Raw genomic sequence first — 23,329 nt, 5'->3', positions numbered from 1 at the left:
TGAAACATGTTAAAACTGAATCTAACATTTAACAAAGGACCATTTATCACGTTTCAAGTAGAAGTAGAACTAATGAAACATTTAACAGAAGACTACTTATCACGTTTTCGAAACTCTTTGGTGAGAGTATCGGGAAATCAAATTATTCGTCGAACTTGTCGTACACCATTCCAACGTCTACGTATCACATCCGGATTGGCTTCAGGGAGCTCATCCCAAAAGATGTAGTTCTTATTATTAAAGAGGAAAGACAGCACAATCAAGTTGTTTCCCCTGGTAGGCCTCTCCTGGTGAGAAATGATTTGCAGCAACTTGATTTTTTGGAATTTTTAATTAATTTGTAGAACTCGACAACAATTAAACCTAATCCACCCTCCTTTTTTCATAAAATATGATTAGTTTAGATGTCCTATTTGCGCCATCATCCATTATTGGTTGTGTCAATGATATGTTAATCACTTTTATGTTCATAATTGAATATGGTCACACCTAGACTATTAATTTTTAAAAGTAGTTTCAGATATATAGAACAACCTAATGTATTTTTATTTTATTTTATATGGGATACAACTTTAATATAGAAGAATTATTTGGAAAACAAAAACATTTAAAAAAAGTATCCACAGTCTTTACGAGTTTTTCTTAATTATCGTTCTAAATTTTACAGAGATTACTGAAAATTCAAGATATCTTTTATGTTGCTCACTGCTCATCATAGGCTAAATGAAGTAAATTTTGTATTGTAATATAATAATACTCCATAAGAAAAAGAAAAAAAAAAAAAAGGAAACACAAACAGGTATTTAAGAGACTGTCCTATTTCAACCACCAACATCATTCCGGGAAAAGTATAAATTGAATTGTATTAGGTGACTCTTAGATCGACCACTTGCACATACTAATACTACAGCTACAGAACCTACAGTAGTTACATGGAATGCACTGCTATTAGGCACATTAATTACATTGTTTCTATAAGTTGGAATCTTTTGTATTCCAATAATCAAAGTTTGAGAACACTTAACATTAATAGTTCAATTAGCTAACAATACTAATTCATTTTTTTAATAGAAATTTAACACATGCATGTAAAATACAACCGAAAAGAAAACTTTAACAAAACCACACCAAAAACTAAATTTGTACTCAAACCGAATCAAAATGACTTTGGGTATAGCATAATAATTCGAATCATATTTAACGAAAATCAAACTAGTCAAACCAGCCTACCCAAACAGAATCCGAAAATTAACCAAAACACCCACAACTGTAGTTTACAAGAAAGCGAGAAAAAAAAAGAAGAAGCATAGAGGCCCAAAAAATGTGGCAACCCAAACAAAAGAAGAAGAAGATGCATTGAGATGACGTAGAGTTCAATAGTCACTCGCATCGTTACGCATGGGGTAGCACGTACGTGCACGTAGACCATACCTCGATTCATAAGATAAAACCCACTCTTCTTAATTCATGAAATATCAAATCTCACAACCATTCCGGTAAAATAAGTATGATACTCTGGCCATTAAAAATGTTGTTTGGCAAGAAAAAACGCAAAAAGGTGCGATCCCAAAAGCCGACGATTAAGGGTGTTTTGACAGCGTTTTTTGCCACCACAGCCGCAGTATTCCTCTTGTTGCTGGCCGGTCTATCCCTAGTTGGCACAGCCGTTGCATTAGCAGCCTCCATGCCGCTATTCCTTGTATTCAGCCCGGTTCTCGTGCCAGCGGGTATCAGCGCCGCTGTTCTTGCTTCAGGTTTAATGGCTGGAGGCACCTCAGGTGTGACAGTTCTCACCATCTTAATTTGGCTCTACAAGTAACTAACACTAACCCAGAAAACATTTATTTATTTTTTTATTAATTAATATGTATGCACATGCAACATTTTCGAATTCTCCTTTATAGAAAAAAGTAAATACATTTTTGAATTCTTTACTCGCTGATCTAGCATTTGGGGTTATTTTGGTGACTAATATCTGATTTTCCAAATTTTTTTATATGCATATAAAACACAATCATTGAACTTTCGTTTTATATCGTCCACTTTTGTTTTAAATTGCTATTTGGAGCTTTCATCTGCGCATTGTCATATATATATTTGTATGCATCAACAGTATAGTAGTAGATTATAAAGTTGTTTGGTGGCGAACAATTTTGAGCTGTAATTAGTAAAAATATGAAAACCATACATATCTATTTGTGTGTAGGAAAATTACTGGGAAGGACCCGCCAAAAATTCCAGGATTGATACCGAGTGGAGATGCACCGACTGGAGCTACACCAAGTGGAGATGTACCGGGTGGTGCTGCACCGGGCGGAGCAACACCGGATGTAACTACACCGGGTGGAGCTACACCCGATGGAACTTTATCGGGAGGAGATGCATCAGGTGGAACTGCATCGATTGGAGCTGATCCAGCTGGAGATACATCATCTGGAGCCCCACTGACTGGGGATGCATCGGGTGGAGCCACATTGACCGGTGATGCCTCGGGTGGAGCCACACCGGCTGGGGATGCATCGGTTGGAGCCGCACCGGTTGGAGATGCATCGGGTGGAGCCGCACCGGTTGGAGATGCATCATTAGGAGCTGCACCTGTTGGAGCTGCATCAGGGGGAGCTGCACCGACTGGTGGTGCTTTACCAGCGCCATATACAGCTAAACCGATAAGTATACCATCATTTAAACCGACATCTAAACCTACAATTGAACCGACAACTAAGCCGAAAACTAAACCGGCGAAAGAATCGACATCAAAACCGAAAGCTAAGTCATCAGCTAAAGCGACGCCTAAACCAACTTCTAAACCGGCGAAAGAATCGACATCAAAACCGAAAGCTAAGCCATCAGCTAAGTCACCAACGAAATCGACAGCAAAACCAGCAACTAAACCATCAACTAAACCGGCAGCTAAACCATCAATTAAACCATCAGTCAAACCTGCAGCAAAACCAGCAGCAAAACCGACAACAAAAGTGGCATCTAAATCGGCAGCTAAACCGACAGCTAAACCCGCATCTAAAGCTAAACCGAAAAAATGAAAAGAAAAAAAAAACATATGTAAGGGATAATATGGAAAAGTTAAATATATAATCATTGGACAATTTCGAAAAATAAATCTTTTGAATCAACCTTTGTTTGTGTTGAAAAACTAGTCTCAAATATCTTATTATATGAATCTTTTTATATATAACATCTTATCACATTCAAATTATCGGATGTCAAAAGTTATCATATTGTCTATTGAAGATTCTGATCACCCTCTGTTTGAGACCACTCGAGTTATTCCCCTATCCAAACCTCAAAATCAAATCATTTGGTACAAATTCGCTTAGCATCGTCTTACCATACGGATACACAGCTTCACCACTTTGTTAATTTCTACACATGTAATGCGCCATTTAATAAGAACATTCAATAAAACTTGGTCCTTGTTTTATTATATCGAAATTTAGCACATGTAAGATAAAACACAGCCAAAACAACTCTTGTTAAAACCATATCTAACTGAATCAAACGAACAATATACGTACGGAATCAAAATGATTTTGATAGTATAATTCATTTATTCAAAGAAGACTTATAATATAAAAAAAAAAAAGAGGCCAAGAAAATGTGACGAACCAACAAAAAAAGAGAGGCATTGACGTGACGTGACGTAGAGCTCAACGCATTCACCCGCATCGTTTCGCATGGGGTGAGCACGTGCCGTGCACGTAGACCACACCATTACCTCTTCTCTCATTAAAAACCACTCTCCAAATTCGTGAAATCTCACAATCATCATCCGATCAAGCGACAATGGTTTTCCTCAAATTGTTGTTCGGCAAGAAAAAACGCGAGAAAGTAGTAGTACGATCCCAAAGGCCGACGCTTAAGGGTGTTATGACGGCTATGTTAGCAACACAAGCCGCAATATTCCTCTTGTTACTGGCCGGTCTATCTCTAACCGGCACAGCCGTGGCATTCGTCGCCTCCATGCCGCTGTTCCTCCTATTCAGCCCGGTTCTCGTACCCGCAGGTATTACCACCACTATTCTTGCTTCGGGTTTAATGGCCGGAGGTAGCTCCGGTGTGACGGCTCTCACCATCATCTTGTGGCTCTACAAGTAATTAACACTAACCCACTAAACATTCATTTTTATTATTAATACGTATACGTATGCGCACATGCACAAGATTTTAAAATTTTATTCCGACGCTAATATAATGTATCTTGTTATCTTTGTGAAGATTAATATCTGCTTTACTATTTTATTATACATATATAAGTTCCAACTATACATTACGTGAGAGTATTGACCGAATAAAAATGGTTGTATTTCAAGAATTTGTTTTTGACGGAATAAAACATTTTTCTAATCTTTATTATTGAACAAGTAGTTGATTAGTAGTGTAATGGTTCTAAAGATACTTAAAATTGTTCGTTTGATTATATTTGAAAATTGTTTAGTTTCATAATTTTACATATTCCATATACTTATATCATTTTTTCCTTTGCGTTGCTGTAAATGTTTATATGTATGATATATCAACAAAGTCTCGTACAGATATTAAAGTTGCTTGATGGCGAACAGCTTTGAGCCGTAAGTATGAAATCTATGTTACCACAACTTTTTATAACCAGACTTTGTTTTTGTGTCTAGGAAATTGACGGGTAAAGAGCCGCCAAAAATTCCAGGATTGACACCGGCTGGTGGAGGAGCTGCAGCTGCCCCAGCAGCAGGTGGAGCTGCAGGAGGTGAAGCAGCAAAACCAGCAAAAAAACCAGCAGCTAAACCGGCAGCTAAATCGGGAAAATAAGTCAAGGACATAAACAAAGGATGATACTGAAATTCCATAAACTAATTATTTATCCACTTTTTTTGTTGCTAAATATTAATTACGTGCTGATGAAATTTAATTTCTCAAATGTCATTCTATTAATGTATGCTGTGTGCTACGGAAACAATAACAAATGTATTCGTGTTTATTGTTATAGTAGTATTTTTAAACGAGGTTTATATATGATATTAACTTTAGATGAATATTTCGAGATAGTCTAACCAGCGATCCGTTGTTATTGTTGCCGCTCCGTCAAGGGGAAAATCGAAAATTATTTACAAATTAAAACAGTCTAAGCAGTGACCATTACTGACCACTGTGTAAAGGAAGAACCGACCAAATTAGTCCCTGGCTGGAACTCCATGCTGATAATATATGCCTTTAACATATATATATTTCATCATTCTACCATTTAATTTAAATCGAATCAGTTACAAAATTTAGTCATGTAATCAGTTATTGTCTATGGTCAATGTCGTGCTGAAATAGAGCCATAATTACCTCAAATGAAATATTCGTTCGAAGCTTATCTTTTTTACATCTTTCTGATTTACGATATATATATTAAAAAAAAATCGGTACCAAATTGTTTCCAATAACATTTTTTTTTCCGGGTCAACTTATTCCAATAATAAGATTTGTTTCTGTTACTATTGGGATTGGGAAAAACCCATCATACTAATAGTTGAAAAATTGTTACTGTATTCAATATTTTCCCTTTTATGGAACTCTGATTCTTGTTAATTACCATTGTTAAAGGATTTTTTTCGTTACAAATTTTCTTAGGAAAAATGTAATTGTCAGGAATTAATTTTGTAATTTGTCGTTCTTAAAACCACAAATATATGTCTGTATTATTCTCTAGTTAAAAAAAAAGAGTTAGGGATACGAAATCAAGATCATAGCATATATATCTCCAAAATCAAATCTAGGAAAAGGCCAAAAACCGTGGCAATCCATATTAAAAAAAAGGAGACAAATTATGACGTGACGTAACACATTTTCCATTTTTCATTCAGATCGTTTTGCATGGAGACTGAATGTGAAGCGTAGCGTTCACGTAGACTTCCACTAGTTATTGATAAAACCCCAGTTCTTCCCATCACCAAATCACAAATCATTCGATCAGAGAGAAATCCCAGCCGTTTAATTTGATCATCCCAAAGATGTTTGAGATTGTTCAGGCGGTTTTCGCCGCCGGGTGTGCACTAGCTCTTTTGACATTCGCTGGTATAACCCTCGGCGGCTCAGTGGTCGCATTTGTCATAAGCACACCGCTTTTTGTCATTTTCAGTCCGGTTCTCGTGCCAGCGACTATAGCCACTACATTGCTAGCTTCAGGTTTCACCGCCTCCGGCTCCTTTGGTGCCACGGCTATCTCCATCCTTATGTGGCTCTACAAGTAAACTATTGAAAACCACTCGCCCATTTTGTTTTACTTATATTCATATGTAGTTTTAGGCATATGTATCTTCATGGAATTTAGTTTCATATATATATATGCATGCTCATACGTACATATAATAATATACATTTCAAGGGGTGAACATTCGGTTATATTTGGTATAGTTATTGGTATTGAGAATGTATAACCTTACTAAAACTCTTATCATTCTTTTCAAGTTCGGTTTTAGTTTGGCAACACTTTGGTTCAAACCTGGTCGTTCTTTTGATTAAATAAAACGAAAAAAAAAACAATTTTGTACAACGAGTCAACGAATTTTTAATAATCAGAAGTATATAATTGTGTGTAGGAAACGTACAGGGAAGGATCCGCCAAAAGTTCCAGGATTGACGCCACCGTCTAGTCCGTAATGGAGGAACTTGAACAGACTTAACTGCTGGGGTCCCATAAATAAAATAAAAATTTACCCATCCTCTCTGTAATAAAATACTAGTTACCCCCGGATATCTCCAGTATCATTCCATTGATGTATATCGAATGTTACAAAAAGTATAATAAATGTACTCATTTTCTTGTTTTTTTCATGGAGTAATATCATTGTGAGAGTGTCATATACGAATTTTGGGATGTGATGCAAGCTAGCCTAAGCACTAACCGAATCACCGGTATATTCGACTACAAATAAAACATGTATTGACTAATGACTAATATATCACCGGTTATGACTAATAAATGAGAAATGTTTGGAAAAGGCTTTTAAACGTGTAATTGCAAAAAAAAAAAAAAAACCTATGACAGAAAAAAAAAACGTTTTTAAGGCAAAAAGAGAAAACAAAAAAAGAAGAATTTGGCCTAAAGGTTGATTCGTTGAAATTATGAAAACAGCTATTTACACGAAACTACAATACCCAGAAGATTATTTGATTTCTAGATCTACTAAAATACGAGCACTAAAGAAAAATGTTTAATCAAGTGATACATAATAAATATAATTATATAAAGTGTGAACAAAATGTAAACTGTGACTAAGTTTATCGAGTTAGAGCTGCCAAGAATGTGAGAACTGAGCAAGTTGCTGCCACGGACAACTCTACTAATACTCAAAGGTTATTTAACCTGGTCCATTTTTCGGGTCATATTGCTTGTAATTAGGCTTTGATTTTCTTTAAACAATGGACCTGAGCAAACATATAGAAAAGTACTCTAATTTATTTTATTTTATCATACTTTCAATATACAGAAAACTCCTCTAGAAAAATACGTGACACCACACAATTAGAAGTAGAAGCAAATTTGGCGTGACGTAAGGCCCTATTTATTTCCATCGTTTTGCATGGAGCGTGCATGTGTACCGTACCGTGCACGTACACCCCCACAACTCTTTTTATAATAAAGCCCTCTATCTTTCCACAACCATCCGATTAGAGTAGCTAGAAACCATAGAGATCAAACGTAATTCACAAAATGCTCTCGTTTCTCATCCCAGTTGTACAGCTTTTTCAGGTGGTTATCGCTGCCATAGCATCTGTAGTCTTCTTAGTGTTCGCCGGTATAAGCCTCGGCGGCTCAGTCGTAGGACTAATCATAGCCACACCTCTTTTTGTCATCTTCAGTCCGATTCTCGTACCAGCCACTATAACCACTACTCTCGTAGTCGGCGGGGTTGTGGGCGCCGCCGCCCTCGTAGTGACGGCATTTGCTCTCGTATTTTGGCTATTTAAGTAAAAAAAATTTAAATCATTTAATTTACTATTATATTTTCCTCGAAATTTAAAGAAACCTTATCGAAAATTCTTAAGTTTCATGCTTATATATTAGTTTTATGCTTATATATTAGTTTTTTCACGTGGACACGTATTATACGTCCTTTTATACTCAAAAGTGTTATATAAGGCATATTAATCTACAACGAACCTGCATAATGCAATTTTCAGAACAAAGAGTTTCTAAATAGTTTGATATATATACACTTGGTGTGTTTGTGTGTGTGATGTAGATATAGGATTGGAGTAAAACCAAAGAACAATCCACCTCCTAAGGGAGCCCCAACCAAAGCAGATATACCGGGAGCAACGTCAGGAGATAAACCACCAGGAGGTATTGCAGGGGGAGCGTCGGGAGGAACGTCGGGAGGAACTTTGGGGAAGAAATCCGGAGGAGCGTCATGGAATAAACCCGGAGGAGCCAAGGGTGATAAGCTCGGAGGAGCCAAGGGGGATAAGCTCGGAGGAGCGAAGGGAGATAAACACGGAGGAGCCAAGGGGGATAAGCTGGGAGGAGCCGGAGGTAAACACGGTGGAGCGAAGGGGGATAAACCCGGAGGAGCGAAGGGGAGTAAACACGGAGTATTGAAAGAGGATAAACCCGTTGGAGCCAAGGGAGATAAGCTCGGAGAAGCCAAGGGGGATACGCTCGGAGGAGCCAAGGGGGATAAGCTCGGAGGAGCAAAAGGGAATAAATCCGGGGGAATGCAGGGGAGTAAACCCATTGGAGCGAAGGGGGATAAACCCGGAGGAGCAAAAGGGGATAAACCCGTTGGAGCGAAGGGGGATAAACCAGCTGGAGGAGCGTCGGGATGTAAAACTGGGGGAGGGACTGGAAAGAAACCGTGGGCTTGTTCGTAAGGATGATATGTAGCAAATTGAAACTTAATTATTTGGGTTTCATAAATTAAACCTAATGTAGCTATCCTATTGACATGTCTTAATATCATTTGTATTAATGTGTACTATAAAACACTGCACGCATTTTTCATTATAAATTTGTTTATATGAAGTAATTCTTCGGTACTAACATACATGAATGAGGCTGGATCCAAGTTAATCAAAGCAATTGAATATATCTATGTGAATGATTCAATCATGAGACATTGAAATTGTTGTGTCTATGTTACCTGAATAAATAAATAACAAAGGGAAACCTAGCAGAGATTGAAATTATTGTTCTTAAATGAAACTGCTATTATTGTTTCTCTGTTTTCTTTAAATTCCAAATTAAACTTTTTACTATTTTAACTAAAATGTGTTGGTTTAAGTTTTGTAATATATCCACACCACACCAAGTATATCTCCCTTCTACTTGGTTCAAGTTTGTAATACCTAAGGCTTTTTTTTCAATACATTATTATACAACCTTCAAGATAAATTGGACCAACTTTAGAAGAAAAAATTGAATCCGGTTAGCGTTAACCAAACTCAATCCGTTTTCAGTACAATGGAATCAATAATTTCTAACCCATAGACATATCATAGTTTTCTTGAACAGTCTTTTTAGGGCACTGACATGATCCACTGATAACATGATCATCTTCCTGGGATGATCTCGTTCACGGTTATTGGATTTGGAGAGGGTGAAGACAAGGGATGATTTCTTAATTCCGTATCAATGCTCACTTGAATTTTTCTCAAAAAAAAGGCTGTGAGTTGATTGGTTAGAAAACAAACAATATATATAATCCCTAACTGTCTTCGGGGAAAACTATCATATATTATTTTCTGAACAGATTTTAAGCAAAACTTCTGTTGTGTATTCTTCTAATTTTTAGCGTTAAAAAGACAAAGATAGTACTAAATCGTTTCACCAATTGCCAGTTTCCACCAACAATCTTTTAATTATATCAAAATAAATCAAAATTCATCAAGTACCAAAATGTATCATTTAACTCATTTATTGCATATACGTAGATGGCTCAAAGTAACAATAACAAACCTTTCTTTACGCTTTGACATAAAGCAATAGAATGAAAGAAAATAGCTTAGTTTCTTTTCCAAGAAAGAATAAATTGTAAAAAAGGCCTAAAAAACATGACAGCATCTTTTCTTTTGAAACATGACAACCCCAACGCGCGCGCACACACACAAAGAAAAGAGATATTTAAAAAAAAAAATGTGTCGTGACGTAGCGTAGGTCTCCCATTCTCTCCAATCGTTTTGCATGGAGCATGGATATGTACCGTGCACGTAGTAAACCACACAACTCCTTCATAAAAGCCCTCTCTCTTCTCATCACCAAAACACAACAATCCGATCAGAAAATATGAGCGAAGAACTTAATCAAAACCCATCGTCAGCTCAGTCTCTGTCAATGAGAGAGGGCAGAAAGTTTCCTTTTCTGTCTCTGCCACAAAACCCATCATCAACTCAGTCTCTGTCAATGAGAGAGGGCAGAATGTTTCCGTCTCTGTCACAAAACCCATCATCAGCTCAGTCTCTGTCAGAGAGAGAGGGAAGAAAGTTATCTTTTCTCAATATGTTCTCTTTTCTCATGCCATTGTTGGAGGTTATTAAGATCATTATTGCTTCTGTTGCCTCCGTAGTCTTCTTAGGCTTCGCCTGTGTAACCCTCGCCGGTTCTGCCGTGGCATTAGTCGTAAGCACACCGCTTTTCATCATATTCAGTCCCGTTCTCGTACCCGCTACGTTAGCGACGGCTGTCTTAAGCACAGGGTTTACGGCCGGTGCCTCCTTTGGAGCGACAGCAATTGGTCTCATCATGTGGCTCATTAAGTAAGATCCTGATTAAACAAATTATAATATTGGAATCACTCGAAATTTATATATACTTATATATTTATTCATATACATAAGAAAACACAGTAAGTTATATAGTTTATGTCACAACATGTTTTCCCTTTTTTGAAACATCATTTGTAAAAGTTGTCAACGTAATTAATAAATTAATATATTGTACATCATTTGTTTTCTTAACAAATCTCTGACGTATATATAATATATGCAAACGTGTTTGTGTGATGTAGGCGTAGGTTGGGAGTAAAGGCGAAAAATAATCCACCTCCAGCCGGACTTCCACCGACTTCGGGAGGAGGAGATAAAACTCTGATCTCAAAGTCAAAGTCAAATTCAAAGACAAAATCAAAGTCTAAGTCTAAAGGTGGGTTTAAGCTGCCAGCTTGGTGTAAAATGATCCCAGGGTTAGGTAAATTGGGGGGTGGGAAAGGTAAATCTGGAAGTAAAGGAGGTATGTCTGGCAGTGAAGGAGGTTTGTCGTCGTCGTCTGGGGATGAAGGTATGTCCGGTGGTCGAGGAAGTAAATCTAAAAGTAAAGAACATAAACTTGGAGGTAAAAAAAGTAAATCAAAAAGTAAAAAAGGTATGTCCGGAGGTATGTCTGGAAGTGAAGGAGGTATGTCGTCCGGAAGCGAAGGTATGTCCGGAAGTGGAGGAGGTAAATCTAAGAGTGGAAAACGTAAATCCGGAGGTCTAGGGGGTAAATTCGGAAAGAAAGGAGGTATGTCCGGAAGTGAAGGAGGTATGTCCGGAAGTGAAGGAAGTATGTCCGGAGGTAGTATATCTGGAGGTAGTAAATCCGGAGGCAGTATGTCCGGACGTAAATCTAAAAGTGGAGGAAGTAAATCTAAAGGTCTAAGAGGCAAGAGTAGTAAAAAAGGTATGTCCGGAAGTGGAGGAAGTATGTCCGGAAGTGGAGGAAGTATGTCCGGAAGTGAAGGAAGTATGTCTGGAAGTGAAGGCCGAAGTATGTCTGGAGGTGAAGGAAGTATGTCCGGAAGTGGAGGAAGTAAACACGGAGGTGGAGGATGTAAACAAGGAGGTAAACTGAGAGATAAGCTCAAAAGTAAATACGGAGCTAAGCTCAAAAGTAAATACGGAGGTAAGTTCAAAAGTAAATACGGAGGTAAACACGGAAGTGGAGGTATGTCCGGAGGTCGAGGCAGCTTCGTGGAGGAGGAGTAAAGGGCATTGGTGTTCCAACATTAAGCAGAACACTGTGCATTAATTCAAGATTTTTATGAAAGGCTTCCTAAAACGTTTTATGTTAAATGTAATGTTGAATCTGATTATAAAGATAACAAGAAATACTATAATACAATGTTTATTTAAAAAATAATAATAATGTGGGAATGCTAGTTTTATACCTTTCTTTCTTGAAAGTATTTGAAGATCTGTTGTAGACTTTGCTTGAGTTAATAGTTATAAGGAAGCATTTTATTATAGTTAAACGAATATAAATTGAAAGAAGTCGTGGCTGTTAACCGAAGGAGAGGAGGCTTGATTGGTTACTTTCTATGTTGAAATAGATTTTACATTTCTCATTCAGAAAAAATTTCAAATGACAAAGCGGTTTGGGCTTGTTGAAAATGACCAAAAATTTCCACTGCTTTGTTTCATAACTAGAAATTTTCTGACTTTGGATATATTCACTGTTTCTTAAGTTCCAAGACCAATGTTTCTGTCCGCTCTCTCCAAAAATAGTACGTATAAGAAGAGTATATATAGGACTCGAATTTGGGTCTATTAGACCTAAAACAGCACACATCCATATTTGGTTCGAGAGTTTTTTATTTGTATTATCCAACTGCCCCACTTGGATCGGACAACCTCACAAGAATCTTGAAATTCATCTCACATATATGTATTAATGTGAATATATATATTATTTTATTTTTATGAGGTTTTTAAAAAAAAATCAACATATGACAATTTCATTGAGCCGAATCTAGATTTACTGCAAGCATCAAACTTCAGCAAAATCTTGCCTCCGTGGATTATCTTTCGAAGAACCTATTTTAGGATGTTCCGATCCGACCGTAAACATGAATTGCAACACGACAATTAATGTTTGAGCTTTTAACAAGAAAGAAAAGAAGGTCCAAAATGCATGACCAAAAAAAAGGAGAAGAAAAAGAATGCAAATGTGACGTGTTGTAGATCTCTAACTTTTTGTATGTAAGAGCAAGATTATTGGTCGTTTCTTAATTTGGGGTTGTTAAACACTTTTTAAATATTTTATGAATTAATTGTGAATGGTTTTGAATATAAAAACGCATAATCTTTTAGGAAAAATTTAATTCTCCAATGGTAGATTCTAATTTTGGGTATCTTATTTTTGAAACTATTACTTTTTAAATAAAAAAAGAGATATTTGGCAAAATAAACAGTTTTCAAAACATAATTGTAAAAGTAGTACAATCACTATTTACAATTAACAAATTCCACAATTTTTACTGTTTTATACTGTTCACAAGACTTTCTAACTCTCATCAACATTTAATATTTACAATATATATCATTGAGTCTTTTATTTTTATTTTCTTTTTAATTTTTTCTCTTCTTTATTATATGCTCCATATAATCTAAAAATAAAAATGCTGACTAATTAAAAAAAATTCTAAATTTTAATAGAAAGAAAAGATTCTATGTTTTTTTCTTTATAATTGGATATGCATTTTGCTTGGTGATTTTATTTGATAATATTAAATATTTTTTTCACAAATTTTAGATCCATACACCTAATTAAGTGTACAAACATGTGTACAAATATTTGTACACACTATTATGTGTACAGATGAAATTTGTTTAATTCTTAAGGCTTCAAATGTCTGTACATATGCTTGTACTGCAATGTTTTTATATAAATTACATCTGTAAAGTTAATAATGTGTACAAACATCTGTACACATAATAATTTGTATAGACATCTGTACACATACTAAAGTGTATGAATACAAAAGATTTATATAATATATTTAATAATTATTAAATAAAATTCATATCATATTGTAAAGAAAAAAATGTATTTTTTGTATCTAAGAAGTTTTCTAAAAATATATATTAACAATTATTTGAATAATTATGATTGGAGGAAAAAAAAAAAAGCTTTATTTCTTACCCACACATACCCATTTTTGTAATTTTCTCACCAAACCTATGCCCCACCATTTCTCCCTATCTCACAAACTCTCTATTACAAAACACCCTACTTTTCTAATTTTAAATAGTGAATGTATTAGTTTCCCAATTAAGTTTCCAAAATGTACTAATTTGCTAACAAACCCTAAAAAAAATTATAAATAGAATATAAGTGGTATAAATGTGTAAACATTTAAGAATTTATAAAAATAGAAAATATTGCATTTAATTATTTTTTAAACATACAAAACATGATAAAAACATTAATACATATTACAATAGAAGTGCAATTCATAAATGGAGAAAATGATAAATTTTAATACTGATTTGCTCCAAATTTTGCCCAAATGTTCTCAACCAAATCATCTTGCAAGCGTTTATGTTTTTCTCGATCACGAACATCCATTCGAATCTTGAGCATAGTTTCAACACATGAAGGTCTGGTTGTTGGAAGCGTGTAGTCAACTTCTGAAGCTCTATTTGATTGCAATTGTGCGAATTCATTTTCATCAAACAGAGTGAACCCATCTCGTTCGTCTTCTACTATCATATTGTGCAGTATGATAGACGCTCTCGTTATTTTTCCAATTTTTACCTTATCCCAAATAAGAGCCGAGTTTTTGACTATGGCAAATCGAGCCTGCAAAACTCCAAAAGCACGCTCTACATCTTTACGCACAACTTCTTGTTGTCTCACAAATAAAGAGGCTTTTGGAGTTTGTGGTAGCGGAATAGATTGGATAAAAGTAGCTCATTTTGGATAAGTACCATCTGTCAAGTAGTAAGCCAATTTATACTCATGTCCGTTGACACTGTATTTAACTTTAGGAGCTCGACCATGCAAAATATCATCAAAGACTGGAGATGGATCAAGAATATTGATATCGTTTAATGTACCTGGTGATCCAAAGAAAGCATGCCAAATCCAGAGATCATACGAAGCCACCGCCTCTAAAATGATTGTGGGCTTTCCAGATCCGCGGGTGTATTGACATTTACATGCGGTGGGACAATTCTTCCACTCCCAATGCATACAATCGATGCTTCCTATCATACCGGGAAATCCACGAAACTCGCCAATGTCGAGTAGTCGTTGAAGATCTACTGGTGTGGGTCTTCTCAAGTACTCATCTCCAAATAAAGTTATGACTAAATCTTTAAAATTCTCCAAGCATGATAGCGCCATGGTTTCAGAAAGACGGAGGTATTCATCAACCGCATCAGCTGCAAAACCATATGCCATCATATGAATTGCTGATGTACACTTTTGCAATGTAGGCAGACCCAACCTTCCGGTAGCATCTCTCCTTTGTTGAAAGAAGGGAACTTCATTTGCGAGTTTATCTACAATACGAATGAATAATGGCTTGTTCATTCTAAAACGGCGTCGGAACATGTTGGGTGGGTAAGTTGCATCATCACTGAAATAATCATTCCACAAGTTCTCATGACCGACTTCTCGATTTCTTTCAATGTAAACTCGCTTTTTTCTTGGTTTAGGTGGTCGTTGTTGTTGAACCGATGGAGCCATAAGATTTTGCCAAACTTGGTTGCTGATTTGATCACATGTTTGATTAAAACATTCATCAATTATGTCATCAACATCATTGTGGGAAGAAGAAGCCATTTGAAGAGAATTTGGAAATAATGGAAAGGTGCTTTGGTGTTTTAAATTTTGAGAAGGAGTAGTGTTTTAATCTGTTTGGTGTGAATATTTTGTGTGCTTGCTTTGGACATTATATAGAAAATTCTGATGTCAAAGTAAAACTATAATTTTGTGGTACATAAACATTGGATACAATATGTGGTCTAAAATGATAGAAAAACATGTGGTAAGAGTACAAAAAAACAAAAATACTTGTACAAACACGGTAATGACAAACACGGTGTGCTTGTACAAACACAGTAAGAGTGACTTTTGGTGTGCTTGCCTCTTGTCGACCTGCATAAGAATGACAAACCAACTACCATAACGTAACAAAACCAATTACCATAACATAACAAAACCAATTACCATAACAATGAAAAACCAATTACCATAACATAACAAAACCAATTACCATAACAATGACAAACCAATTACCATAACATAACAAAACCAATTACCATAACATAACAAAACCAATTACCATAACAATGACAAACCAATTACCATAACATAACAAAACCAATTACCATAACTTGCACACCAAGTCGTTTATCCTCCCCCACCTCTGCTTACAGTGACTCGCCTCTCTCTTTGACCGACCAACAGCATTCGGACAGGATGCAAAGTAATCTGCAATCCTCCCCCAAAAGGCTCCACGTCTTTGCTCGTTGGAAGTAATCCGATCCTTGCTAGTGTTGAGCCAAGCGCTGACCAACATGATATCATCTGTTGGTAACCATGCATGCCTTGACTTGCGATTTTCTTTAGGGAATGGAGGTTCGGATGAGGGTTCAGATGGAGTTTCAGAACATGGACTATCAAGAGGAGTGTATTTGAGGTTATGGTTATCAAGTTGGCTGTGTAACAGGTTCATATAGCTAGAGGAGGGAAGATATGGATTCATAAACTCGTCTGAATCCATATCGTGATAAAGAACTTGTGTGTGTTAAAAGGGATTAAAGAGATTCCTAAAGGGTTTATAAGAAAGAACTTGTGTATTTTACTTTTGTGTGTTAAAGAGATTGGTAAATGGTTTATAAGAAAGAAATTGTGTGTTAAAGATGTTGGTAAATGGTTTAAATTTTCAAATTAAGTGTTTACCTAACACAAAGCAGCAAGTAATAAAGCAATGACATCAATGACAAAAGCGTATTAATCACAACCACAACTACCATCCAAAAGCAATGACATCAATCACTCACTCGACTCATACCTAAACTAACATCAAGTAAATTAAGAAAGAGAAGTATAATAAATTACCTTCATTGATGGCCGAACAGACACAAAGACTCTATACACATGATCTAGCATTCTTTTTGCTGTTAAAGAATGAATAAAAAAAAAAAAAAGAGTTAGATTGGAAAACAAACATCACATGCTAAACTAAACAAACAAGAACCATGACTATCAAAACAAACAAGAACCATGACCCCCAAATCCAACTGTACATTAAACATGTAGAGCCTTCCTCACGTCCATAACCCGATTTCATCACAACACACATATAGTTATGATTTACCTGAATATAAGCTGAGACGTCTTCACGAGTGAAGGAGCTTTCAGCTGGAAATGTCAAGTAAATCTGTGAAGAGACTGCGTCCTCTCTTTCACAGCGGCTTGGACTATAAGAGTAACCACCTTCTTCTCCAAATTGTTCTGATCCTTATCTGCAAGAAACAAACAATCACCATTAGCAAAACCAATCCCCAGGAGCTCAATATCTCTTTATACAAAACCAAGACAACAAAGTAACACTTGTTTGGTATAGTCTCAAGTCTTAACACTTGTTTTGTAAAGCCTCAACCTACCAATAATCTTGCTCTTACACTGCTAACCAAACATATACTGAGATTAAGGATTCATCAATACCAATATAAAAAAAATGAATCATACTGGATAACATTGACACCCAAATCCCTAATTTTCCAACACCCATCACATAACCCTAATTTGAGATCCAAAATCTAAGAACCCAAATCATAAAACAATTGTACTAAATCTAAGAAACGTACCATGTTATTCCAATTGCTTCAATCTCATCCAATTTATTCGACTACACAATACGAACCGCTAAGATCTCCAACTGAATCTCGATTTCTTTCTTTCGCGATTGCAGAACCAAATCGCCTTCGCCACTAATAGCCTTCTCTCCATTCCAATCGAATCCAAACCCTTCCTCTAAAGCAATTGGTGCTTCAATTCCAATGCTTCAATCTTCTTATTCCAATTTGTTTTCTCTCGTTTCGGAGATACAGTCGCGAGAGAAAGAGAGAGAGACGAAAAAAATAAAATCAATCACTCCCAATTTTTTGTTTTTTTCATTTTCTTTTTTCTCTTAACCCAACAGCCAGCTTACACGTAGCACCTCTTAACCCACATCCGGGTATACTATATTAGAGGAGATCTTAGCTTTTTCTTTTCTTGTGATTTATTTTTTTGCCCAAATACACTAAGAACCTTGCTATCAATCCATCGATGGAGAAGCTCTAAGATCCCTAACAACCATCCGATAATAAAGTATGAGCCAAAGGAGAAGGACTCCACCAAAACAAATCTCAGTCATCCAAATTTAAGATTTATCACAATAATGTTTTCTTTTCTCATCCCATTGTTGGAGGTTTGTCAGGTGGTTATCGCTGTTGTGGCATCTATAGTCTTCTTGGGTTTAGCAGGTCTAACACTCGCTAGTTCAGCCGCGACATTAACCGTAACCGCACCGCTTTTCATCATATTCAGTCCGATTCTAGTATCAGCCACGATAGCCACTGCTGTCTTAACTTCGGGGTTCACAGCCGGTGGTACCCTAGGAGCTATGGCTGTTGCTCTTATCAGGTGGCTTATTAAGTAAAAAAAATTTTAAAAATAACCTAGGAGTCATCCAGAGATTTATGAATACTAATTCTTCATATACATGTATCATCAACCTCTTGCCAAGGCTATGGATGTCAATATTAGATATAAATATTTCAAATCCACACTAAACGATGGTCGTATGTTAGTGGTATATATTTTTTTAATAATAATCAATCTTTAACATATTTACGCACTTGCGAGTATATATGTAAGCGTAGGATGGGAGTAAAGCTGAGTGCAGAAGGAACTTCTTCAACTCCTTCAGTCCAACTCAAATTGCCAATTTATGGTGGATATGGAGGATCTTGGGGAGGAAAAACATTTTCTGGAACATTCGGAAAACCATTCTCTGGAAACATCCCAGCATGGTTAAAAGGTATACCTTTTGGAGGTATACCTGCCGCCGCAAGTGGAGCTGCTGCATCTGCGGCTGGAGCAGCGGCACCTGCGGCCGGAGCTGCTGCACCTGCGGCTGGAAGTACACCACCTACATGGTAATAGAAATTGGTTAAGTTGTTACAACATGTAGCATGATATATACTGTGCATTACTGTTCACTAGTTCATTTTATGACTCGAAACTTAAAAGGAAACAAATGCTTTCTAAAACGTTTTATATTATGTAATGTTTATTTTTAGGGTATAATGCGGTAACGCTTAATTGCATCTGTCCTGAAAGGATTCAACGATTTGTAGTAGATTTTGCTTTTGCTATTTAATTATACGGACGCTGGTAGTACAGCAGGTAATGAACAAAGAACATAAACTTCTTTGGAAGAAATCATGAACACGTTATTGACACACAAAAGAAATGAGGCTTGTATTGACGTTCTATATGTAGGTTGTAATTCTTTATTTCTTTTGGGTTTAACGAAGCAGCTTGGCTACAAAACTAAATAATGTGTGTATATGTACAAGTGTGTTGCGAGTGATAATTTTGGACTAACATATCAGACCGCCCTTCACCCAAAACAATTCAGGCCCGATAAATTTAAGTTTATATTTCTACCCAAGAAAATTGATTATTGAATTCGTAATAAAAACGAAGATAATTTAGTAAGATGTATCATAGATTCATAACCAAGATTCTTCGCTTGAACCGTTGAATTTCTTTATATATTAGTAACGTCAATAGACCATAAAACATGGTTTTGCTCCTATATATAGATTACATTACAACTCTAAATACATATTTTCTTCTCTTTCAGCTACATTTAAAGAAAGAATCGTATATGTTGTCAACTAAATTGCTTTTTTTTCCGGGTCAACGATTGACAACCCCAAACTTTTTATGATATACTAACTGACAACTATTATATTTGTGTAACGGTTGCATGACTGATACAAACTTAGCTCATAAACTCTGTTTTATTCTCAAACTTCGGTTTAATTTAAAAAAAAAACATTGTAATTATCTCGAAACTGATAAGAGTGATAGACTTCAAATAAGATCAAGTCAGCTTACAATTACATGATCAGTGAAATAACTCTTTTTACGACATTGCAAGAAATCATTACAATTCAATTTACCATATACATGACAAGATCTCTCATCTTGAATCTTGATCTTGTGGATTTTGTTAAAATCCACTTTTATTTATTGGTTTCTTCTTCTCTCCCTCCCCTTTAATTTCACAATCTAATCCACCAGCTCTGAGATCCAATCCAAACCGAAATTCAAATCGAAATCCAAATCAGACAGCTCATAATGATCATCCACAATGCTCATCCGACTCCAACACTTCAACAACACTTTCTCCTCGTTACCATCTAAACCACTTTTCCCGCTTTTCTCCGGAGATCGTGACGTGTCGTAATCCTCGCCGTCCAATCTCATCGCCACCCCATTACTGTTTCCGCCTCTAGCCCTCACTGGCCTGTAAGCATACCTGCACCTATGCTTTCCCTCAGACTGCCGAAGCTGCTCCGGCGCGTGTGCGAAGAAACACACTTTCCTCTGACACAAGTTCCCGGCGTTGCAAGCGCGTGTTCTGTAACGCGCCGGGTGGAGCCAGTACTCGAATACACCGTGTGCGAATTCGCATGAGTCCCCACGGTGGCATGCTCCGTTTCTGAAAGCCGGGCATGCGACTGCGCAGTAAGTGTGACGCCGAGGATCACGGCGTGTGGCTTTCTCGCCGCGGTGAGCGTAGGGACACTCAGTCCAGTCGTGGCTGCGGGTACGAGGACACCGTTTGATCTTGTACGCGTACATGCGAAACTCATCTGAGCCGTAGATCGCATCGTCGATGGTTGGCATCGGAGGGTCTATGTCGTACGCTCCTACATTCCCAGGCTTGCTTAAGATGTACCCTAAAGCAGAGTATTGCTGGTCACCTATATCGTAGAATGCCATTGGACTTACACTTTTCAACATTTTTTTCATGCAATGAATGATCAAAGATTTATTTTGGTTGATACATTTTTTTTTCCAAATTTAGAAAAGGAAAAAAAAAATGATAGTTCATCGTAAAAAATCGAGGAAACCGAAAGAGGAATTTATAGGAGAAAAAACGAAATGAAAAGTCGAATATTCTATATAGTTTTACCCTTTACAAACTTTTAAAATGAATAATGCCAAAACTTTATTTTTTAAACGTTACAGTTATTTATTATTATTATTTTTTTTTTTGCATGAAGATTTATACGGTTTAGATAAAGAAATATCTTAACGGAGACAGAAGATGGTGAAAGATAAATTAATACGATTTCAAGTTCTTTTTTTTTTTTTTTAAATTCAGCATTCATCAGTGTCACGGACGATAGATAGAGTCTACTACCCTAATTTACGAACAATAGATTAGTAAAATATTAGATTATGTCGTAAAAATGGTATTGATTCGTGAGCGATAAATTAAAAGACGTTACGTAAAAAGCGTTTTAAGGTGAAGAGGTGAAAAACATTTGGAAACACATGAGTGGTAAAAATTGCATGAGAAGGCACAGGTGTAAAAATCAGAGGAACTTATAAATAATAAAGCGGAGACGAGCACCATCTGGCACACGTGTCGAGACGTATCCTTTATATCCTCGAGGACCTCGACAGTCGTTTCTCTTTCGCAAAACTTGGTAGGTTTGGTGAGCCCCCGCAAACGCACAAAACTCTCAGAACCATTTGATGGAAAAATATTTTTGCAAAATTATATTTATATTTTTTTTTTGTCGTTTCTAAAAGTTTGTTTCAAGCAGGAAACGATACCAGTGGCAGTGAAGCAGCGAATACACCAAAAAAGTAGCTGAGTTTTTAAAATTGGAGTAATTTCTTAAATCTTTAATAATGGGTGGATCGATTCAAAATTTTAGACTAATCATCGAATCTTCCATTTAGATGTGTATAGTGGTATTGAAGACTCGAACTATATTGGTTGGTTTATTGTATCTAGAATCTCTAGACACTAAAGTAGCGTTTAATTTATGGCAAGTCGGTCCGTAAACTGACGGTTTTTTGTTCAAAATTATGTCAGCTAACATGTCTTGTTTGAAAGGAATCAGATGCAGGCGTTTTTTTTTTCAAATAAAAGAAATCAATTACATTAAACAGCTTTACTTCAAGTAGCAGCAAATTATTCTATAATTTTATTTTCTAATTCGTGAAAACTATAGACGTCAATTTTTTTTTTATATGCAATTATGTTTCGAGCATAAAATGCATAATTAAAATAGATATAAATAATATGAAATCATTTTAAACGTTAATTACTAATAGTTTCTTTATCAAAAAAAAAAAGCTAATAAAAATCTTTCACCACTTTCCTTGAAGCTTGTATCCTTTGATGACGCTTATCGACGTCGCGTTTTAGTCTAGTTTTGTAAGAACCACCAACCTCTGTGGCGCCGCCTAAGAACCCGGTCTGATTTCCGTCGCTGTCATTATCAATGTCTCCTTCGATCGTTAACCCTTCGATCTTAGCCGCAATCGATTCTCCTTTCATCCCAACATCCACATCTATACGTAAAAAAGGTACTATCATTCAAAGCTACAAATCTATTGAAGACTATCAAAATACGTATCTTTTTAAGTTTTTGTAATCTATCTCTTTTTTTCCTTTTTTTTAACCAAAACATGCCATACTGATAAAATCCATAGTAATCACACATTTCTGTCATGTACGTTCCGTAGTGATAGAAAAGATCGTGTGTTTAACAATACTAGATACTTGATTCGTCATACACCGGTACACAAGTAAATTACTGGATCAACGACTAGAAAAAGCAACATTCTAAAATAGAAGGTTTGTTTGCATGCATATAGAATCGTACAAATAGGTAATAATAGAGCCTAAAATCATGAATATAGACACAAACCTGTATTAGAGAAGAACCAAAGGACGAGAGCACAAGCAAGAAGGACAAAAGGGATTATGTGAACAGCGTTTTCAGCAAACTTGGTACGTGACTTCTCTTTCTTGGTCACCTCTTGCCCGATGGGATTGGATGGAGCCGAGTCGTCTTCGTCTAGGCCCTTCCATAATCCCTTTGGTGCGGACCAAGGCACAGAGTAATCCTCGGTCACACGGTTCCAGCTCGCGGATCTGTACATATTGCCTCTATATATTATGATCGTGTTTTGTTAGAAGAGATCGAATCAGTTTCTTTACAATGTAACTAGTTAACGAGTTAAGGCTAAAAGATAATACGTTTGTGTCAAATGAGAAAAAAAAATCCGTAATTCGTTGGTAAAAGTCCCTTAAAATTTATTAATATCTGTTGGCGAATTTAGGGCCTATGCCTTTGGTAAATTCGGATCGAGGTTAGGACTCTGTCAAATCCTTTAATGAAATTCACTTCATTTGTTTATTTGGAAAGCATTATTACTTACGTAATTTTGTTTGAAGTATTTAGACATATATTTATGTTTATGAAAAGTAGCCATATACACAAACCTTTCTTCTATTCCATGCGTTTACAAATAATTATAATTTTTTTTAATTAT

The 23,329-nt window shown here is 36.2% G+C and overlaps 8 protein-coding genes and 1 pseudogene across 9 annotated transcripts; 6 read left to right on the top strand and 3 right to left on the bottom strand.

Annotated features, from left to right (window-relative positions):
• The first annotated feature begins 1,475 nt into the window (after positions 1–1,475).
• On the top strand, positions 1,476–3,151 carry LOC104734782 (uncharacterized). The gene is made up of 2 exons (XM_010454424.2): positions 1,476–1,815; positions 2,207–3,151. Exons 1-2 carry the CDS (start codon positions 1,508–1,510, stop codon positions 3,039–3,041), a joined length of 1,143 nt encoding a protein of 380 aa, XP_010452726.1. The 5' UTR covers positions 1,476–1,507; the 3' UTR covers positions 3,042–3,151.
• Positions 3,152–3,617: 466 nt separating this feature from the next.
• Positions 3,618–5,027, top strand: LOC104734781 (tapetal oleosin GRP-19-like). The gene is made up of 2 exons (XM_010454422.3): positions 3,618–4,109; positions 4,647–5,027. Exons 1-2 carry the CDS (start codon positions 3,802–3,804, stop codon positions 4,801–4,803), a joined length of 465 nt encoding a protein of 154 aa, XP_010452724.1. The 5' UTR covers positions 3,618–3,801; the 3' UTR covers positions 4,804–5,027.
• Positions 5,028–5,930: 903 nt separating this feature from the next.
• Positions 5,931–6,808, top strand: LOC104775558 (tapetal oleosin GRP-19). The gene is made up of 2 exons (XM_087480446.1): positions 5,931–6,226; positions 6,579–6,808. Exons 1-2 carry the CDS (start codon positions 5,991–5,993, stop codon positions 6,637–6,639), a joined length of 297 nt encoding a protein of 98 aa, XP_087336572.1. The 5' UTR covers positions 5,931–5,990; the 3' UTR covers positions 6,640–6,808.
• A 763-nt stretch (positions 6,809–7,571) lies between these two features.
• LOC104734777 (uncharacterized) lies at positions 7,572–9,004 on the top strand. Its single transcript, XM_010454419.3, has 2 exons — positions 7,572–7,950; positions 8,226–9,004. Exons 1-2 carry the CDS (start codon positions 7,694–7,696, stop codon positions 8,851–8,853), a joined length of 885 nt encoding a protein of 294 aa, XP_010452721.1. The 5' UTR covers positions 7,572–7,693; the 3' UTR covers positions 8,854–9,004.
• A 1,204-nt stretch (positions 9,005–10,208) lies between these two features.
• LOC104734776 (uncharacterized) lies at positions 10,209–12,123 on the top strand. The gene is made up of 2 exons (XM_010454418.2): positions 10,209–10,734; positions 10,986–12,123. The coding sequence occupies exons 1-2, from the start codon at positions 10,265–10,267 to the stop codon at positions 11,938–11,940; spliced, it is 1,425 nt and encodes a 474-aa protein (XP_010452720.2). The 5' UTR covers positions 10,209–10,264; the 3' UTR covers positions 11,941–12,123.
• Positions 12,124–16,067: 3,944 nt separating this feature from the next.
• On the bottom strand, positions 16,068–16,466 carry LOC147929144 (glutathione S-transferase T3-like). The gene has a single exon (XM_087482372.1). The coding sequence runs from the start codon at positions 16,464–16,466 to the stop codon at positions 16,068–16,070; it is 399 nt and encodes a 132-aa protein (XP_087338498.1).
• A 1,534-nt stretch (positions 16,467–18,000) lies between these two features.
• On the top strand, positions 18,001–19,180 carry LOC147929143 (oleosin-B6-like). Its single transcript, XM_087482667.1, has 2 exons — positions 18,001–18,376; positions 18,616–19,180. The coding sequence occupies exons 1-2, from the start codon at positions 18,132–18,134 to the stop codon at positions 18,893–18,895; spliced, it is 525 nt and encodes a 174-aa protein (XP_087338793.1). The 5' UTR covers positions 18,001–18,131; the 3' UTR covers positions 18,896–19,180.
• A 627-nt stretch (positions 19,181–19,807) lies between these two features.
• On the bottom strand, positions 19,808–20,946 carry LOC104734773 (zinc finger CCCH domain-containing protein 54 pseudogene; annotated as a pseudogene). Its single transcript, XR_015577447.1, has one exon. The product of XR_015577447.1 is annotated as a zinc finger CCCH domain-containing protein 54 pseudogene (transcript).
• A 1,024-nt stretch (positions 20,947–21,970) lies between these two features.
• LOC104734772 (uncharacterized) lies at positions 21,971–23,054 on the bottom strand. Its single transcript, XM_010454415.3, has 2 exons — positions 22,702–23,054; positions 21,971–22,342 (listed from the first exon to the last, which is right to left on the bottom strand). Exons 1-2 carry the CDS (start codon positions 22,934–22,936, stop codon positions 22,125–22,127), a joined length of 453 nt encoding a protein of 150 aa, XP_010452717.1. The 5' UTR covers positions 22,937–23,054; the 3' UTR covers positions 21,971–22,124.
• Between the last annotated feature and the right edge of the window lie 275 nt (positions 23,055–23,329).

Source organism: Camelina sativa, chromosome 13 (genome assembly GCF_030686135.1).
Source record: "Camelina sativa cultivar CO46 ecotype springtype chromosome 13, ASM3068613v1".
Lineage (NCBI taxonomy): Eukaryota > Viridiplantae > Streptophyta > Magnoliopsida > Brassicales > Brassicaceae > Camelina > Camelina sativa.
Note: the sequence above shows the minus strand (reverse complement) of the source record. Positions and strands in the feature narration are given on the sequence as shown.

Coding starts and splice junctions, on each gene's coding strand:
- LOC104734782 (XM_010454424.2), top strand. CDS start 1,508: ATGATACTCTGGCCATTAAAAATGTTGTTTGGCAAGAAAAAACGCAAA. Junction 1,816..2,206: donor ATCTTAATTTGGCTCTACAA/GTAACTAACACT, acceptor ATTTGTGTGTAG/GAAAATTACTGGGAAGGACC.
- LOC104734781 (XM_010454422.3), top strand. CDS start 3,802: ATGGTTTTCCTCAAATTGTTGTTCGGCAAGAAAAAACGCGAGAAAGTA. Junction 4,110..4,646: donor ATCATCTTGTGGCTCTACAA/GTAATTAACACT, acceptor TTTTGTGTCTAG/GAAATTGACGGGTAAAGAGC.
- LOC104775558 (XM_087480446.1), top strand. CDS start 5,991: ATGTTTGAGATTGTTCAGGCGGTTTTCGCCGCCGGGTGTGCACTAGCT. Junction 6,227..6,578: donor ATCCTTATGTGGCTCTACAA/GTAAACTATTGA, acceptor AATTGTGTGTAG/GAAACGTACAGGGAAGGATC.
- LOC104734777 (XM_010454419.3), top strand. CDS start 7,694: ATGCTCTCGTTTCTCATCCCAGTTGTACAGCTTTTTCAGGTGGTTATC. Junction 7,951..8,225: donor CTCGTATTTTGGCTATTTAA/GTAAAAAAAATT, acceptor TGTGTGATGTAG/ATATAGGATTGGAGTAAAAC.
- LOC104734776 (XM_010454418.2), top strand. CDS start 10,265: ATGAGCGAAGAACTTAATCAAAACCCATCGTCAGCTCAGTCTCTGTCA. Junction 10,735..10,985: donor CTCATCATGTGGCTCATTAA/GTAAGATCCTGA, acceptor TGTGTGATGTAG/GCGTAGGTTGGGAGTAAAGG.
- LOC147929144 (XM_087482372.1), bottom strand. CDS start 16,466: ATGGATTCAGACGAGTTTATGAATCCATATCTTCCCTCCTCTAGCTAT.
- LOC147929143 (XM_087482667.1), top strand. CDS start 18,132: ATGTTTTCTTTTCTCATCCCATTGTTGGAGGTTTGTCAGGTGGTTATC. Junction 18,377..18,615: donor ATGGCTGTTGCTCTTATCAG/GTGGCTTATTAA, acceptor ATGTAAGCGTAG/GATGGGAGTAAAGCTGAGTG.
- LOC104734772 (XM_010454415.3), bottom strand. CDS start 22,936: ATGTACAGATCCGCGAGCTGGAACCGTGTGACCGAGGATTACTCTGTG. Junction 22,343..22,701: donor TTGGTTCTTCTCTAATACAG/GTTTGTGTCTAT, acceptor TTTTACGTATAG/ATGTGGATGTTGGGATGAAA.